Source organism: Vanacampus margaritifer, chromosome 1 (assembly GCF_051991255.1).
Source record: "Vanacampus margaritifer isolate UIUO_Vmar chromosome 1, RoL_Vmar_1.0, whole genome shotgun sequence".
NCBI lineage: Eukaryota > Metazoa > Chordata > Actinopteri > Syngnathiformes > Syngnathidae > Vanacampus > Vanacampus margaritifer.
Genome location: NC_135432.1, coordinates 47,254,199 through 47,266,210, shown reverse-complemented (window position 1 = coordinate 47,266,210; position 12,012 = coordinate 47,254,199). Strand labels below are relative to the sequence as shown.

At 39.1% G+C, this 12,012-nt stretch overlaps 1 protein-coding gene across 2 annotated transcripts in view; it reads right to left on the bottom strand.

Moving 5' to 3' along the window:
• Positions 1 to 1,949: 1,949 nt before the first annotated feature.
• atp10d (ATPase phospholipid transporting 10D) overlaps positions 1,950 to 12,012 on the bottom strand; it is a 43,302-nt gene continuing 33,239 nt past the window's right edge. For both annotated transcript variants that reach the window (XM_077562590.1, XM_077562642.1), the window contains 9 exons: positions 11,453 to 11,637; positions 11,054 to 11,351; positions 8,322 to 8,398; positions 6,492 to 6,617; positions 5,989 to 6,189; positions 4,028 to 4,108; positions 3,644 to 3,748; positions 2,347 to 2,534; positions 1,950 to 2,188 (listed from right to left, as the gene is read on the bottom strand). In XM_077562590.1, coding sequence (XP_077418716.1) covers positions 1,987 to 2,188; positions 2,347 to 2,534; positions 3,644 to 3,748; positions 4,028 to 4,108; positions 5,989 to 6,189; positions 6,492 to 6,617; positions 8,322 to 8,398; positions 11,054 to 11,351; positions 11,453 to 11,637 — 1,463 coding nt within the window. In that variant the 3' untranslated portion in view covers positions 1,950 to 1,986. The remainder of the gene's footprint in view (positions 2,189 to 2,346; positions 2,535 to 3,643; positions 3,749 to 4,027; positions 4,109 to 5,988; positions 6,190 to 6,491; positions 6,618 to 8,321; positions 8,399 to 11,053; positions 11,352 to 11,452; positions 11,638 to 12,012) is intronic.

Below are 12,012 nucleotides of genomic sequence, written 5' to 3'. Positions count from 1 at the left end.
CCTTTAACAAAAACACTGCAGTCCTGCAGTTCATTTTTAACAACTTGTCTCGTGAATAAATGTCACCCAGGTGTCTCAATGTTCCTTCCACACCTAAATGGCATATTCCATGGGCTCTAGAAATTATACTTTTCAATTGTTTCTGAAATGGAACATACTTACCATATTTCTGCTATTAGGGTCGTCTTTTGTCATCTTTGTAGAACTTACTTTCCTCCAAGTCCAATCCTCTCCATTCTCCGTCTGTAAATTCCTCACACCAAACTTCATTCTCACATCAGACTTCCTTTTCAACGATACACAGACAGACCAATCATTCCCCCTCACTCACATACTGTAGAAGTATCACTTCATTCACTCACATACTATAGAACAGAGGTGGGCAATCTCGGTCCTCGAGGGCCGGAGTCCTGCAGGTTTTGGAGGTTTCTCACTTCCAACACAAGCTGATTCCAATCAACAGGATCGTTATCAGGCTTATGCAGAGCTTGCTGATGAGTTGATTATATATCAGCTGTGTTGGAGAGGGACAACATGCAAAACCTGCAGGACTCCGGCCCTCGATGCCCACCTCTGATCTAGAGGATGGTTGTTGCTGCAAAGCTTGCGTTAGGTCCACTTTAACTTCAGTCCAGAAACCTTGTATGATGGGGCAGTCCCAAAAGATGTGGGTTTGTCACCCACAAGACCACAATTCCTCCATTTATTACTAACCCCCCCTTAAACAAACCTTTAATTTAGTTTTAGCTTTCCATTCAAACCCCTTCCACATTTGACTCCCCACCCTTTTATGACAACCAGGAAAAAAGTACATTTCTCTCTGTTTCCGTTTTGCAGCAATTAGCATTAGAATATAGCTAAGTTTTATCATTATTCACAAATCTGTATAAAACTATGGATAAATTAAATTTTTTCAACATGGCCATGGTTGATCTCTTATACTCTGCTGTCACCTGCTGGCCGTTTGTATTAACTACCATTTCCTCAACCATTCTCTGCAGTTGAGAGGCTGCATCAAAGCCTTCTGTATGCTCTAGGACAGGGGTGCTCAATGCGTCGATCGCGGTGGACGAAGGTAGTATTAATAGATAGCATGACAACACGTGACCTTAATTTATTTTAATTTTTTTAAAGGCGACTTCCCATCATCAATCCCGTCACTTGATTGTGCATCTGAATTCTTCTGACGCGCACAGGCAGCAACGCATCAAGCATTGCCATGGCACGCAGCCAAATCCTTATTTTTACACAAGTAGGCAAGAGGCACCCGCTGGTCTTCGCGCCAAAGTCCTAAAAATATAGTATATACAATAAATAATAATTTTTTACTGAACAATATTTACAATTTAAAAGGTACTTGTGGATGGATTTGTAATGATTGTGGTTTTAAAGAAATCGCAAGTTCACACCGCTCGCCTAGTCGTGTGTTCCCATTCACTCGAATGGGATGCTCACACTGCAGTTAAATGAATGAGGCTAAGCTCTCCATTCAGAAATAGCTTTGAAAGCTGGTCATGAAAGCAGGATCACAAGATTTCATCCATATGTGATCGATATGAAATTGTAAATATGGTTCAATGTTGGTGCGACTTCTGTGCGGTGCGGTGGGGTTGAGGTAGCGTGCGGTACGGTGCTAATTTAAATTTATGGTCACAGAGGTAGATCGCAGGAGGTTGGCTATTTGAAAAGGAGATCTTGGGGCAAAAAAGTGTGGGCACCCTTGCTCTTGCATTAAAAAAAACATTAAAAAAAACAACAACATATAAATACGTCTTTGGGACACTTAAAACATTTAAAATGGGAGCAAATGAGTTAATGGCATATCACATGGGTGGAGGGTAAAGCCTCAAGTTAAAAAAATGATTTGGATGAGGTCAAACACTGCACTGTTCAAAAATGAAAATCTGTCTTTTGGGCAACAAGCAAAGCAAATGAGAAAATAGGGACAGTTGTGCATAAAACAACCTTTATTTGAATATTTTATGCTCAAAATATTATTGATTCTGTGCTGGGCTCCATGCCAGAGCGTGACAAGCCACCAGCACACTCCGGCTGCTTGTTAACCACCGGGAGGTTTGAGTTCCAGTGCGGTCTTCTTCCTTCGTACACCTCTGATTCTACTTCCCTGTGAGATGTTAGCTTCAGAGCAGGTAAGTGCTTGGTGTTGTGAAGTGCACAGAACAGGAGCCTGCAGAGGAAGCAAAACAACAATGTTAGCACCAAAAAAGGTTTTATTTGTTATTGTTGTCAGTTGTTGGAAAGAAATTTATTCCTGAAATAAAGTTATTATCATGCAATGATTGTTTAATGGAGAGAAAGAAAAACCAAAGTATGTGTTTTGTATACCTGGGCATCAGTGCTGTCACAGTAGTGAGAACGCACACAATGTAAAAGAGAGGCTGGGACATTTGTAACGTCTCCACACCCACAGGGTTGGTAGGAGGACTGCACGTCAGACAGCAAACGCTGAAGATCATCACAAAGCCAAAGTACGACCCCGCGCTGACCACCAACACAAAAACATGAATCCACGTCTGCAAAACAACACAGACGATTAAACAATTTAGTGCACATAAACATGAGAAAGTACACAATGACCATTAGACTTTACACCGATCTGAAAAAGTGGATCGAGATCAGATGGTATTTTGCATTTTGCGTAATTTGCACGATCGATCAATGGTGTCATTGTTCACTCCGGAATCGTTCTGTGTTGCCATAGTGTGTATAAAATATGTGAGCCCGAAAGCTCAGTTCTGCTTCCATGACCTCAACCATCCAAACACAAAGTAATAGCGTTTGTGTGTGTTGCTAGGTTAAAAAGTCAGGAACCATGTTATTTTCATCAAATAAACGAAATAGCTAGATATGTGTGTTATTTATTTAATTTTAACATCTCTATAATCCAAACTAACTTTCAGGAATCAGCATAAGTTCCGTGAACTTCTGGCAATGCACATTCAGCCAATCAAAGATGCAACCAGTGGTAGTGGAGTGTGATTCTGCAAATTTTGGTATCGATCCGATACCAAGTACATACAGGACCAGTATCGCCAATACTGATATTTTTGGAAAATTATGGTATATATTTATTTATTTTTAATTACCGGTAAGGTAGCTTTATCATCAAATTGCTTAATCACACCACTGGTCCAGTGGGGAGGCTAGGCAGACTAAGCTTTTGCTAAATGAGATAAACTGCGGTCATACCAAACGTGAGTTGATTGATTCTCACGACACGATTACATAGAAAGTCACTACAGTTTGCGTCGATAGGAGCGAATCTGTGCTGGAGCCAAATGGCTTCATGCCGCGTCCTGTGCAGATAAAAACTGGACAAACAAGTAATGTAGTCAGCTTCCACTATTAGCCAAAAAGGAGCAGAATGTGGAGCCAGGAAGTTGGCATAGCTGTTAAGTGCATGTATATTTTTTTAAAGAACCATAGTCAATAAACAAGTGATTGAAACAGACATATTGCTCTATATTATGATCTGATTTTTTTTTTTCTTAACTCACTGATCATCCGGTGTAAAGCCTAATGACCACAGATTGAGGCTTTCTAGGAAGTCAATAATGAATGAAAATCATGTGCATGAACACAATGAAGGGCTTCAAGTTTTAAATGTATGAGTGTGTCTGACCAGAGTATGACTCTCGATGACTTGGTGAAGCAGGATGACGAGGAGCGCTGAAGCGTTGATTGGTGAGCCAAAGGACAGCTCTCCAATGTCCGAACCAACATAAGCCTGACAGACACATGATGACACATTATGAATTATAGCACAATACTCTGATAAAAACAAAAATCAATGTCTCAGGAAATTTGTGTTCATGTTTGAGTAGTCATTTTGCAAAAGTAGATGGCACCATATATGTAATGAAGCTAATGAGCAATGTATTCCATGAGTTTTTGTAGATGTGAGTGTCCAAGGCTGCTTTATTGATATTTGCAAACCAACTAGAAGTCTGATGACTTAAGGAGACAGTCAATAACAGGAATATTGATTTTAGTGTAGCATACTTACAAAATAAGGCACAAAAAAGCAAACAAGGCTTTGGTAAAAGGCATCCAGGACTGTGAACCAGAAGACAAATGGAGCAGAGGCCTGAGAAGAAACAAAAATGATTACGGAAATGTGATATGCCATATATTCAGTTTCTCCTACAAGGCTGCATCTCTGATCTATTGATAGAGCAACTAAACTGATCTGATCAACATTGGTTGCAAGATTTGTTCCATTCTATGACATCTCATAATGAATAAAGTAACAAGATCTAATCAGGAATGTTTCGCCGACATTGTTGGCTGGTCTCAACGAGTTAATAGTGACTTCTTGCTAGAACAATGCACATAAATGTATCCCATATTTATTCTTCTAAGCATTTATTCTGTGAAGAAAACAAAAGGGAATATGACTCATGCTCCTTCATCTTCAAAAACAAAAACTGTGGCCTTATTGCAAGATGACCACTGGGACATTTTGCGATTGAACTGTTGAAGCTTTGACTTTGAAACTTTCAGTGCTGAAGAAAAACATGTCTGCATTATTATTATCTGCTCGATGATTTCTATCCGTCACGACTTTGAGGTTGCTGTTGTGTATACCCCCTTTAGAACAGCAACTATGTAACTAGTGAATATCCAATAAAAAGAGAAGGAACAGCAAAGTGTGTCCAGAGCACAATAAGAGACTGTAACTGGGCACATCTCTTTCCGTTCTCCTCGCGAGCAAAAATAATTTAAACCTTTTTTTTGTTTTGTTTATTGAATGTTCTAGGCTGCCTGAACCTGCCACTTCTCCTGCTCTCTATAATTCCTGATCCAAAATTAAAGTTGGGATGAAGTGTAATCAACTGAGCAACAACTGTCAATTCATCTTAATCTGTTTTACATCATCCCCATGTTTAACATTTGGCAGTGTTTTTAAACGTGAATTTAAATAAGTGTTTTGGATCCAGAAATTATACTACTCATCACCAATGACATGTGTGCAGGGTACTTTGAAGGAGCAAGTGCTTTGCATTCTGTACTTAATAAATACAATAAAATCAGAATACTCTGCTCATGACTGAACGCGTTTTAAAGCTGGTGTAAAGTGAGTGTTGATCAGGTTACCGCGCAACAATGCTTGCGCATGGCGCGCTACATGCCATCAAATAATAACAAAATATGACATTATAGTAACTGAGCACGAGGAAATACTCCTCGCAAGTGTAAAGACATTATTTTTTACACAAAACAACAGCTTTCTCCTGAATTGCTTGTCTATGACTGCCCAAATGTAGAAATTTCAGCCCAATTCTGACTTGGGCAAATAATTGCCCACCTTGCGGTAAGTTGCAATGTTTTTGTTTTGAATGTACATAGGCCAACAATAGCCCTACTTTATGGTCATGACTGGCAAACGAGCATGCTCTATTTGATGTTCATGCTCTTATTTTAAAAAAAAAAGTTACTCACCATTTACTCAGTACTAAATTATTTTTTACTGAGTATTTTTTTTTACTGTTAACTAATTATTTGGAGGACTAAAGTTTTGAAATGATTTATCTTCGTTACATGTTTTTTTTATTTAAAAAAATCTAGCATTTGAACAGTGGTATGTAGTTTGCAGTCAATTTTGCCTAATTTATGTGATTTAAAAAATAATTTCATTTATTTCATGAATATTTTTTTATTGTTTAAGATTACCCGGTCAGTCATATTCAACAATATGTTAATTTGCATTAATATTGTATTTTGTTATTTTCATGTTTGATGTTCATGCTCTTATTGGAATTTAAAAAAAAAAGTGACTACCAGTTACTCAGTACTTTAGTTTTTTCACTGAGTACTTTTTTACTCTTAACTAATTATTTGGAGGACTACTTTTTACTTTTACTTGGGTATTATTGTAAAGTATCAGTACTCATTCTTGAGTAATTTTTTTGGCTACTCTTCCCACGTCTGGTGATAAGCTAAACTGGACCTAGTTTAAATGAATACCTCAGAGGCATGCCCCGCTTGGTAAAGCTCAGGCACTTGCATCAGTTGCTCAGCAGGGATGTCTTTGTCCAGGATGCCGTAAATGAGCGGAGGAACAGAGGTGAAGAACAGGTTGAAGAAGATAAGAACCCAGGAGTTGGTCATGACGCTCCCAGAGAAACCACAGAAGAACTGATACCAAAACAACAGGTTTACAAACATCTGCAAGACAAGGCAAATTATTTGTTATCCCGCTTTAAGGATTTTTCTTACTTGTTTTTGTTTGCTCTCTTGATGGGTTATGCAAACATCCAGTGTTGTTAAAGCTCGCTGAAATTATGAATATGCCCAAAATTTGCAGCTGACAAATTCACAGACTACATTAAACAACATACTGTACACAAATTTTGTTTAAAAAAAAGAGCTACCCATTCACATTTATCTAACTGGTTGACTTTCACCAGTGAAACTACAGTTTGTCTGTTTGTAAAAAAATAACATAAAAAATAACATTAAAAACTCACCACATTCTTGTAAATAAAATATAACATCATATTTGCAAGACGAGAGAAACACCAGTGGCCATGGACCAGCAACAGCTTACGGAGGTGCTTAAACCTGGAAATGGCAAAGTCACTGGACATCACAGCCTGCAGTGCAAACACAAAAGTTGGCAATTTAGAAATTTGCTGGTCTGTCATTTATCAGCACCCTGGGCATCCTTCCATCATCGTCAGACCGTCATTTTCCGTCATCACTTCGTCACCACAACTTAAGGACCGCCAGACAGAAGTAGTCATTCCATCAGTCCGTCAATCATCAACAAAATGGGCGTCAGTCAGTGACTCACTGAGAGGTCTGTTGGTACTTGACCCGGTTAGTGACGATTCCACTGACGGACTAAACCCCACCTTCTTCAGTACTTAATGGTCTCATACTATGAAAATGCACTTTAGTGGGGTTTTCTATCAATAATATGCATCCTCGGCCTGTCTACAATCCAACAGAGTATGAAAAAAGTCCATCTGCGACTTCTTTACCTTTCTCCTCCTCTCGAGATTGTGTGTTTCAAACGGGCAGACTAAACTTCCGTAACTTGGTGACGTCAATAAGACACGGAAGTGCACTCGACCCCACCACCTCGGGTTAGTGGCATCGCCTCTGGTAAAGGTTTGTCACACCCACAGAAATTCGAGAAGCTGGCTGCTCCTTTTATTTTCCCTTTGCTCGCAAACACTCCGTGGAGAGGGGAAACAACGATCAGGAAAAAGTGGTTTGCAACTTGTGTAAACATAATGAATCAATCCCAACAGTGTGACACAACTGCAAAGGTGAAATATGTAAGTTTAACATTTTATTTTGATTTAGAGATCCTTCCTATCCATTCAATTAGAGATGTGAAATATCATACCTTCTACCATATTACCGGTGTATTTTTAGTGGCTTAAGTCAGAGCAACATTTGTCGTGTGGAAGTTGTTTGGTTACAAGAGGTCAGATATGATAAACCAGACGGTGGTTGGATAATATGACGCGGTTGGGTATTGTTTTGCAAAGATACAATCCGCGGTGGTTATTTTGCCGTGACTGGCAACTAGCCACCTAGTTGACGTGGCTTTGTGATGGTAACCGGCCACTAAGTGGTCTCGACGAGAGGGCTTGCACGTTGCGACGGCGCTGTGTCCTAAATGTGCACATTTGTGTTATTCATAACCGCTTGTAAATGTCTACATGCTTTCACAGATCGCAGGAGAGTTGCCGATTACGGCAAAATAACCATTGCCTAAACAATTGCCAACTAACGGTTCCACTATTTACATTTAAGTGACACGCCCCCTAAAACAGGACGTTTTGAACGCTTTTTTTGGGGGGGGGTTGAATTAGGGACAGCAAAAATATTGGATCCAAAGTCATGTCTTTTACACATTTGAGAACTATTTTAGCATGTGGAAAAGTTGAATAATATGAGACCTTTAAAGTTTCTCGTCATTTGTTACGATACGATACGATACGATACGATATACTTTTATTTTCCCCGTGGGGAACTTTTTCCTGGACTCCGTCCAGCTGCAGTTTACAGTAAAGAGAAACAACAGAATAGAAAGAGATCAAATTAAAATTAAATAAATAAGAAGTGCAGCAAAAAGTAGAAGACTTCACAGAAGTATTAGCATTATAGTGTTAGCAAACCAGGTGTCCATCAGTGATGGAATGACGGATTATATAAGTAATCATTGAGTGTATTAAGAGGTTATTATAAGTGTATTTCCATTGACAAAGTGAGTGACATTTTAACATTGTCTTTTTAAATCTTAAACAATACACTTGGGTTATATCTAGTAATCATATAATTACCTGCATGCCTTCCTGACCAGATATCCCAATGCCCACATCTGCCACCTGGATCATGCTCACATCATTGGCTCCATCACCTACAAGGACAAAACTTGCTTGATGTGATCCATGATAAACAGTGTACAGTTTATTGGAGCCTTTGAGAACAATAGGGTTGTGCCAAATCAAACCACCGGTGTATTTTTGGGTGATGAAATTTTAAATATCGTGAAATTGACACTAGGGATGTGATTACGTAATCCGTAACATCAAATGTCATCGTGTCCAATTGGGCGTATATGTGATTTAGTGCCTAAAGTTGGAGCTACCTTTCTTGTGCGGATGGTGTTTGTTTGCAAGAGGACAGACATGATGTAAAATACAATTCTTTGCAAATTATGCAGGAAAACCGTTATCATTAAAGTTAAGAGGAAACACAAACTACAGCTTTAACACATGGCCGAAAATGTGCAGGCTAAAGACACGAGGAGGACAGGATGTAACGATAACGGCAATATTGTGATATCACGATATTAAAACAGCCACAATATCGTCATCGTAATGTCACAATATTAGCACATCTGTTAAAAAAGTCAAGTTGGTTTAAAATTGTGCAGTTCTAGCACCCTATTGTGGCTAGTTTTTTAGTGCAGTTTAATTTTCATGAGGGATGTTTTGGCCCTTCTATGTTAAAATCCACGCTAATGGTCGGATGAAGGGGAACGTAATATGCTTGTGAACCGAGTTAACCAACCTCCCCACAATATTATGATACGTATCGTATCATGACCTTCATATCATGATATCGTATCGTGATGTTTGGATATCGTTACATCCCTAAAAACACGAGGATCAATCACAGGAGAAAATAATTAACTTTCTTGACTCATGCAATTTGTAACAGCATAAATGGGTATAGGGCCTAATGACTTCTGAAGGTTTCTGTCCATTTATTAATTAAAAGCTTTAAGCAGTTATGTACACCTTGCAGGGAAAACACTACCTGGACAGTGCACATCCCCGCCCCCCCCATATCAAGTGTCTCACATAAACAGTCGCTCTATATGCACTTCGGAATAACTGCATTTTTATTGCACTAAATATTTAAGCCACATTTTTTCCCTAATGAAATGTAAACGAAGCACCAATCACAAATACAGTGAGGAAAATAAGTATTTAAACACCCTGCAATTTTGGAAGTTTACCCACTTAGAAATTATGGAGGAATCCTAAATTTTTCTCACAGGTGCATGTCCACTGTGTGAGACGCAATTGAAAATAAAAAGTCAGGAAATCATCTTGCATGATTTTTAAAGAATGTATTTGTATGTTAGTGCTGAAAATAAGTATTGGAACATGTGCCAATCAGCAAGAATTCTGGCCCTCAAAGACCTGTTACTGTGCCTTCAAAAAGTCCACCTCCAATCCACTTATTAACTCATTTGGTCCTAAAAAGTTATAAAAATGTTCTATTTTAAATATTGCCATGATGTCAAAAACGTGCTTTTGTTTGTTTTATATGCTAGAGCATACCAAATGCTTTAATCCAGCCTCTAACCTGGAGAGGTCGCTTAAAGCAATGGTAGTTATTACAAAAAGCGGCCAGCAGGTGGCAGCAGAGTATAAGAGATCAATCAGGGCCATGTTGTAAAAAGCTCTTTTTGTCAGTGTTTTCAACAGGTTTGTGAATAAGGAAGAAACTTAGCTATATTCTACTGCTAATTTCTGCAAAACGGAAACAGATAGAAATTTACTTTTTTTTTCCTGATGCAAGAAGAGGCTAATCTTTATTTTGGTAGGCTCCATGTTTTTATGGCAAAAGAACACCATATTCTTGCAAAATCAGCCAAAATCCAGTAAAACAGCCGAGAGCGAAGGGGGTTGCTTCAGTTAGAATGGCTGGGAGTAAATGAGTTAATCTAATTTAGCAGCGCCTTTTTGAGGTTGTTAGGTGCATAAAAACACATGTGCACCTCACAATCTGTCATACTACAAAAATGTTAGGACATATAGGACAAACGTTTAAATTTGTTTTTGGGAGTGAAGGATAAAGTATTAAAACATGTATCTATACGTTTTTGGGTTGTGGTTGTGGTTGGGTCTTCCAACATGACAACGAACCCAGGCACACAACCAGTATAATCAAGTGGCTCCGTGAGAAGCATATCAAGGTTTTGGAGTGGCTTGGCCAGTTTCCAGACCTAAATCCAGAAGAAAATCTTTGGAGGGAGCTGAAACTCCGTGTTCTTCAGTGACAGCCTTGAAACCTGAAGGGACCGAGAGAAGATCTGTAAGGAGGACTGGGCCAAAATTCCTCCTGCACTGTGTGCAGACGTGGTAAAGAACTACAGGAAACGTCTGACCTTTATAATTGTAAACAAAGGCATTTGTACCAAATATTAACATTTATTTTGTCATGTGTTCAAATACTTATTTTCAACACAAACATACAAAGAAATTCTTTAAAAATCATACAATGTGATTTTCTGATTTTTTTATTTTAGATTGTGACTCTCACAGTGGACATGCACCGATCAGGAAAATGTCAAACCCCACCATGATTTCAAAGTGGGAAAACTTGCAAAATCGCAGTGTTCACATACTCATTTTCCTCACTGTATATTGTTCAGTACTTATTACCTAAATTGTCAAAATTATCGGCAATATCGAGATATAATTTTTAAGCTATATTGCCCACTCCTTGAGAACAACAAGGTTCAATTGCTCGGCTGAGAGACAATGGTTTTGTTTACCCACTGCCAGGGTCATGACTTTGAGCTGGTCCCGGATCAGGCGCACCACTTGGCTCTTTTGCAGCGGAGTGGAGCGACAGCATATGACCGCCTTGCAGGAAAGGCTTAGCTCCAGAAAGCAGCTTGAGTGGTCCTCGAGCATCCAGTCAAGTGTCCGGCCATCTATGACCAAAACGAAGTCGATCTTCCTGCTTGAAGACGATTGTCCAGGATCCTCTGCAGCAGTCGTTTTAGTCATTCGCTCTTTACTGCGCCGCACTTTTAATTTGAGGACTTCAAGTAATGCAGCACAATCATTCTAAAAGCAAAGAAATACTGATTTGATGACAACAAATTTGTAGGACCTGAGTTAAAAGGGCTATGCAAAACCAAAATTCCTAATGTAGGGAAGTTCCTGACCTTGCTTTGACAGTTGACAGTCAGAATTTGGTCATTGGGTTGGATGAGTTTACAAGCGTAGGCAATGTTGACAGCTGTCTCTTGTTTGTCTCCAGTGAGAACCCACACTTTGATACCTGCCCTCTGAAGAGATTCAATTGTCTCTGGCACATTTTCTTGCAGTCTGTCTACAATTCCTGTGGTACCTAGATATAGAAACGCACATTAATTGACTTGTTAACTATGATCAAACTGGTGAGAAATGGCAGCATTGGTTAACAGTGTTGAGTCAGCATCCCCGGATGTTTGACAGAAATTATACTCTCTCTCTCTCTCTACGCTATAATCTCACAATAAGTGGTTTCGCACACCAGTTTGTTAGCCAAAATGTACAATTTGCGCTTCCTCAAAACAAACAATCAACCACGAGACAGCCCCAAAAAGTAGGGATAGACAGACTACGGCCGGGCCGATTATCTGCACAGATATTCAGCATTTGCCATTTTGAAGAATCATATGGCCGACAATAGATCCATAAAAATAAAAAGTGTCAACTTCAGGGAGCTAATTTAAATTTTTAC